The sequence below is a fragment of the Penaeus japonicus genome, unplaced genomic scaffold (genome assembly GCF_977035675.1).
Source record: "Penaeus japonicus unplaced genomic scaffold, GWHDUDI00000001_assembly GWHDUDI00000017, whole genome shotgun sequence".
Taxonomy (NCBI): Eukaryota; Metazoa; Arthropoda; class Malacostraca; order Decapoda; family Penaeidae; genus Penaeus; species Penaeus japonicus.
Window position 1 is genome coordinate 17761471 of NW_028234419.1, and position 7530 is coordinate 17769000.

General features: G+C 41.8%; 1 protein-coding gene across 3 annotated transcripts in view; it reads left to right on the forward strand.

Annotated features, from left to right (window-relative positions):
- The window catches only part of LOC122250106 (uncharacterized), a 43047-nt gene extending 39890 nt beyond the window's left edge, over positions 1–3157 (forward strand). For all 3 annotated transcript variants that reach the window (XM_043011430.2, XM_043011429.2, XM_043011428.2), the window contains exon 7: positions 1169–3157. In XM_043011430.2, coding sequence (XP_042867364.2) covers positions 1169–1613 — 445 coding nt within the window. In that variant the 3' untranslated portion in view covers positions 1614–3157. The remainder of the gene's footprint in view (positions 1–1168) is intronic.
- The last annotated feature ends 4373 nt before the right edge of the window (positions 3158–7530 follow it).

Consider the following 7530-nt stretch of genomic DNA (forward strand, 5'->3'; position numbering starts at 1 on the left):
TAGATATTTGCTGCAATCTCTCCTGCATCTTGAATAAGATCTACACTAATGCCATCTTCTTCTAATGTTTTTCCTCTTTTCATGCCTTTTAGTGCCCTTTCTTTTCCTCTACCACAATGTTTGGGATGTCTTCAATTGTTGTACTTACCTCCGTTCGTGGTTGATCATTTGAGTGGTATAAATCGCAAAAGCTGTCTTCTACTACTTAGATAATTTCCTTTTTATTGTATGGCACGTCTCTATTGGGATTCTTTACCACATACATTTGTTTTTTCCCTACTCCGAGCCTCCTCTTTATTGCCTTAAGGCTGGTGCCCGAAAGCAGAGCTTCATTTATTTTTTTTGTATGTTAGATTTACGTACATCTTCTTTCCTCTTCTTGTTTATCGTCTTAGTCAGCTCTGTTGATTTTATCTTTGATTGGTGCTGTTTTCATGTCCTTATTTCCTATTTCAAGTGCAGCTTCCTTTAATATCTCACTGAATTGGTTGTTCATTTGTTCTATGTCAAGATCTTCCAGAGCTGAGTATCTGTTTCGGATGTTAAGACTGAATTCCGTCGCCCTATTCTTAATGTTAGATTAACGAGAGGCTTCTGTATGAGCTTATTCCGTTCCTATATCAACTGTAATTAACTTGACTTTGAGGCGATGTAAATAATTTACTGTAATCATTGTTGATTAGTACCGTGTTTTCGCGTTCTCATGAAGGGACTTATAAAAGTGATTGTTCTGTAGTTTTTGCATAATTTTGTGCTTTCGTTTTTCATGATTAAGATTAAGAGGGATTCTGTCCATTGTGTTGGCCATTCCTTCTTTGTCAAACATTCGTTACAGATCTTCAGCATGATATTGACCATTTAATTGCCTCATATATATATATATATATATATATATATATACATATAATATATGTATATATATATAATATATGTATATATATATATATATATATATATATATATATATATATATATATAAACATATACATATATGCATATCATTATCTATATAAATACATATATGCATATCTATATCTATATATACACACATATATGCATATCTATATCTATATCTCTCTCTATATATATTTATATATATGTATATACATACACACATCCTCTATAGAATAGCCCCCTTACATGTTCATAAGCGCCTTGTCTCCTCCAGGACGAGTGTCGGCTTCACAGACGGGGCGAATGACACGAGTCAAAGCAGCGAGTCGGTGACGAGCAGCTACAGCTGGTACTCCACGCCTGACCCGATCACCCCGCCGACACTGAGTCCGACCGAGAAGCCGCCCCCGCCGCCCACGACGACCTCGCGTGCCTCCACACGCCCCACTCGGCGCCCGACAACTACGCGCACGCGCCCCTTCACTCGCACCCCTAGGCCCACCAGGCCGCCCACCAGAAGGACCACCAGACCGCCCACAAGACGGACCACCAGCCCAAGGCCCACCACGACGCCCGCACAGCTCAAATCCACGGCCGCGCCCAGCGCCTGCAGAGCCGTGGGTGTCTGGCAGAACGTCCCCGGGATGAACGAATGGTGTCTGAGGAACTGCCTTCACACGCCACCCTTCTGCCCCGCCTCCCATTGCTCGTGCGACTAACTATTCTTTCGCCGGCGGGTCGTTCAACGGCGGCGAGGCGAACGGGAAGCCCCTTGGGACGGGCGGGGCTTCACTAGTCAGGGGCGCAGTTGGTGACATTGAGGCCGCCAAGAAAAGGCCAGTAGGAAACTCTCGCTCGTCCGTCCAAAGGGTGCGTCCTGCTCTCTCAGCCTAAGGAACTAGGGAATGCACATAACAATTCCATCTATCCACTCGGCCTGCGTTGCTCTGGGTAAATCAGACCGACCGACCGTGTTAAGCTGAAGTGTTGGTATTTGGAAATGCTATAAACTGTGTGCCATGGTTATTAATCTTCTAGATGATGCATTTCTTTAATTACTTTTATTGCACGTCTTATGCAGTTGCATTATGTTGCGTTATTTATTACAGGGACATAATTCCTATATTGTTATTTATAGTGATTGGCATCTATGCTTGAGTGTGTTAATTTATCTAAGCTAGAGTGTGATTATTTATTTGAGGGTTTGTGCAATTCATGTATAGTCAAGAAAGTCTATCAATTTAATATGTATGAAGCGTACTTGATCTTGCGTGCTTCCTTACAGGATAAAGTTAAACTAAAAACTCTGGTAAAATCAAATTGGTGAGCTATCATGCATATTTCAAAATCTACACAGTTTATTTTCTATGGAATCTTGTAGTAATCAGTTATATCTACTCAGGGCTTATATATATGATTTACGATTCTTGTTGTTAATTGCTTCATAATGACAATCTTTTATAATTTTTGTTTCAGTCTTTATGAAATTCCGTGGGATTTCAAGCAATCATATCGAAAAATGACTGAAATCATAGACGAACATAAAGATTATTTTCCAGTCTAAAATGAATCATGGGAGACTGTATTAGCGCTTGGGTGGGCGATTCCTACACACCCTAGCATATTCCCGCCGGATGACGTCCTGTCACGTCTTCACTTTTGGTCTACGCTCTGAGAGGCGCAGCACGGCATTGCGCAGGGAGACCTCGCGTTTAGTCACTGTGTGTGCTTGTTATGAAGCCGGGGAGCAGGATTAAGCAATTATATGATGAAACGCTATTGGCATTTGAAAGTAATGGGAAACATGTGCTTGCATTGGAACTGGAAACCATGATCAGGAATAGCTGCTTGTATACTTTGCTCCCAGTATCTGCTCTACAAACTGACCTATTTATCAACATGTTATATGAAATATTACTTTTTGTGTAATGCATGTTGGATTCCCAAAATGTATCTAACAGCGATGATGCAGCACAAGTTTTTGGCTTGTTGACATGTACGAAAGGAAGAAGCAAGGCAGTTACTGATTTATTTCTTATGCAATTCGTAATCAACTTGCAAAACTCCTATCACTGAAATTCGGCTTTGATTCTCCGTGAGCAAGCCTCAACCTGCCAATTACATGACCTGATGATAGACATCAGTCGCAAGTGTTGCATTGGGGTTAATCAATTATTTATTTTATGTATACTAACCTTTATTTATATCGAGTGAATTTCAACTGTTATCTGCACTGTTTTTTGAACAAAGTGAAATATTATAACAGCTCTTTTTATTATCCTTTAGCTTTACTGTACGTTTGGAAAGAAATAGAAGAAAATCTAAGATGCGTCTGCCCACATATGCATCTGTGTGTGTGTTTATGCTTACTGCTTGTGGGTCAGTCGGCTTTTGTTAATTCAATTAGAAGTGTGTGTATTGAAGATGATTCAGACATAGGGAAACAATGCAATCTGAGGTTCGTTACTCTTACCTGAAAATAGATTGATGATCATAATGCGGTAAACACCTGCTAAATAGAACTTTAATCACAATATACGTCTGATTTAGATATATTCATAATCAAGGTAATCTAACAATTGAGATTGAAGATGTTGGAATTATTCAGCTTACACAATTGCTCATGTTACATGACCATTTTTTAAAATGAATTAATCATATAACTCTATTTATCTTATAATGACTGTCATTACATCATCGGGTGATCAGCCCTCTGACAACTTGCCCTGGCCTGGCTGTCTTCCTTGTTTCCATATTGAAGATTGCTCCTTATCAAACACTTCTTGATGTCAGCGGGAGTTATAATACTTCCTAAGTAGTTAGATTGCAACAAATTTCTATTCTTTGATGTTCAGATTAAGATTGCCTGCAAAAAGAGGTTATTATTTTTGGAAACTATTCAGATTCGTCTTATTCTTACATCCGCTTTAGTCTTTTCTCTCCACTGCCTTGATTCAGTGCTTTAAAGAGAGAGAGAGAGAGAGAGAGAGAGAGAGAGAGAGAGAGAGAGAGAGAGAGAGAGAGAGAGAGAGAGAGAGAGAGAGAGAGAGAGAGAGAGAAAAGCGTCTTAGATATTATCACGGTATTTCTTCAAACGCAAACAGTCCTGGCAATGTATTCAGAAATGTGTCCTGATTGTAATAAAGATTATAATTCTCAAATGGGATCATTTACAGCACTTGACATAAAACGCGTTCTGGGTGTATTAAAATAGACTAATTCTAGGTATCACATGTTACTGGATAGGCCAACTGTAGACTGATAACATAATTATTATGTATCATCATGACTTTAAAACATAGAATGAAAAAAAAAAGTATAATGCAGAAGCATACTTAGAGACATTATATAATGTGATGTGCCATTCATGACAACGTGGTCTCAGGTGTTCTTAAGAGCATTATCAGAGAACCAATCCCATCACAAACTTTTGAGAGGATAACTCGCAGTCGGTTCTCCGGCCGACGCTATTCTTCGTCATGCTTTGCTCGGTTTCAATAGGACTCGATCGCTTGTGGGTTGACTCCAGTCGTTAGGCCAATAAATTAGTGGCTGTGACTCACTGTGAATCCATAAGGTAGGCAAACAGTGTCAGAATATCCATTTCTTTTATTGTGTTGAAACATGGGGGGTTACATGACCTCAGGCGGACGAAGTCGTAGCAATAAAGATACGTAAAATAATATATAATAAACTTTTAAATAAAATCCCATAATCATAAAATGGGGTTGCTATCAATGCATTTAAAAAGACAGGTGCAACCGTGTTTAAAAATCTATTAACAAGAAAAATACGTAAAAATAAGGTGCTGCGATTAAATGAGTAAAATCGTAAAAGTAACATGAAATCATTAAAAACAAATGTTAAACAATTTGCAACACAAAGAAACAAAAAGGTAAAAGGAATAAAAAATCGCAGCAGATGCGGATATTTTGTTATCCGCACACCATGTGAATCATTTTCATATAACATGGATAATCAAAGATTTACAATAGGACTTTATTTACAAAAATAATATAAAAAGGTAAAATATATAAAGTACAAATAAATAAGGAGGCTGGCGCTGGGAAGTGGTTCACTGTGCTCGACTCCCCTATGGATTACTGCGAGATACTGGGCAGGATAAGAATAGGAGGGAGGTAGGATAGGCTAGGGAGCAAGGTAGAAGGTAGAACTAGAAGGAGGAAAGAAAAGAAGAGTGAGCAATTAGCGTGAACGTAGACGGGAGTGTAAGAGCGAAAGAAAGAAGGAGAGGGCTAATAAGAGGGGATACGAGGGAAAGGAAGGGGGGGGGGGGTATGAGATGGGCCAGCCATGGTGGGGGGGGGAGGTTGAAAACCTCACAATCCTCCCATACCATGGGGTCGGAGAAGACATCGGAGATACGCCTGGAAATAGAAACAAGGAAGGCCTGAGCCCTATTACTTGCCTCAAAAGTTACAGGCATTTGTTCAGCTGGACGTGTTAGACACGCATCACTGAACATACAAACAAGTAAAATAAAATGAACAGTAAAAGAATAAAAATTAAGCAGAAAACTGGAACACTGCAGCAAGTCCAACAACAGGAACAGCGGGAAGAAGAAAAAGAAGAAGAAGAAAAAAGATCATAGGAGATTGCAATCGGCAACAGCGACCTATCTGGAATAAAGGCAGCCCCTTAGGGAGGTCTAGTGGTGAACTCGTCTGCATCAGGCCCACTGGCGAGTTCATCTGGATCACCTGCTGCGGATGGACTGGCGGATCCACTGGCATCATCATCGACAGCATCTGGGTCTTCAGAAGGGCCAACAGGTCCAGGTCCTGGAATCACTGGGTCATCTGGTTCGGGGTCATCCTCATCCTCTGATGCATACGACAGCTCCTGGGAGGTCTTGAAAGGCTTAAGGTGGTTGAATTGTGCTCTTAACTGTACATCTGTGTGAACGTCTCTCAATTCAAAGGCTAGAGGTCCAAGATGAGCAACAACTCTGGCAGGTCCTCACCACTTCCCAGTCAGTGGGGGTAAAGATCCAGTATCGTGCCTGTGCTCGTAATACCAGACAAGCATGCCTATTTCTTGCCTCAGTTATAATAACGGCTATATGTTTGTCTGGACTGATTGGAAGCAGTGACTGCAGCTTGCCTGGCCTCCTGGAGTTGCTCCTGTAGGTTGAGACTTTCGGCAAACACTGCTTCATTAGTCAGACCGACGGGAAAGTTGGCATGCAAGGGCTGCTCATGTGTGGTCCTGTGGATGGAAGAATTAATCTGTAACCTAAGCTCTGGGATGAACTGGTGGCAGATCCTAGGCCGATGCTCCACCATGGCAGTCAGAGCAGATTTGACCACTCGATTTGTGCGTTCTATCATCCTGTTGGGCTGGGGATGATATCAGTGTAATGATGACTGGCATGCATCATCAGGACAAGCTCCTTAAAAAGTCCACTGGTGAACTGTACTCTATTATCGGTCTGGATGTCTCTTGGTGGCCCAAACAAAGTAACTCAGTGGTCAACAAAAGCACGATGGACATTGAAGGCAGTTGACTTCCTCAGGGGGCACAATCTACAACCAGCGCAATTGTTGATCAATGATTGACAATATATATTAGACAGGGATGGCAGGCCCAAAGTCCATCAGGTCCATGGAGATGCGCTTTAGTGGACACTGTGCCAAAGGGGTCTCTCCCATCGGCACTCTTTGGGGTCTGCCTCTGGATTGTTGGCACACAGGACAGTTGCCGACATACTCTCTGCAGTCCTTTAGCATGTTGGTCTAGTAAAACATAGTCTTTGCATTTTCGTAAGTCCGCTGAACTCCTGGGTTAGAGGCAAGAGCGGGCAAATGGGAAGCCTTTAAACTGTAGTTCTTTAAAGATCTAGGAACAACAAGTTGGTAGCAAACTCTGTCGGGTAAATGCTTGAGTCGGTACAGGACACCTTCCTTGACCTCAAACTCATCCAATGGAAGTGGCTACTTCTTTCTTGGGATAGTCCCATCCAGCAGGTAGTGATGGAGGTCAGTGAGTTGAGGATCTTCCATCTGTTTATGGGCAAGCATTTAAGGAAACAGCTCAGTAATGCCAGCCCTGAAACTTGATAGACAAGTGTATCTTCCAGTAGAGCCACATGTCTCGAGAGAAGGTCTGGGACATAATTGGTGGGTCCCTCTTTGTAATGGATATTGAAAATGTAGAAAGAGAGGTCATGTGCATAGCGAGTCATCCATGGTGACTTGGGATAGTCCCATCCAGCAGGTAGTGATGGAGGTCAGTGAGTTGAGGATCTTCCACCTGTTTATGGGCAAGCATTTAAGGAAACAGCTCAGTAATGCCAGCCCTGAAACTTGATAGACAAGTGTATCTTCCAGTAGAGCCACATGTCTCGAGAGAAGGTCTGGGACATAATTGGTGGGTCCCTCTTTGTAATGGATATTGAAAATGTAGAAAGAGAGGTCATGTGCATAGCGAGTCATCCATGGTGACTTGGTTTTTCTAAAGAAGACATACAATAAGGGCCTATGGTCGGTATATATTGTGAAGTGGCGCCCGTAGAGATACAAGCTGAATACCCTGACTCCTTCACAGACCCTGAGAGCTTCCAGGTTGATGGCAAGATACCTGGTCTCAGCTGCTCGTAATTGTCATCTGAAATAG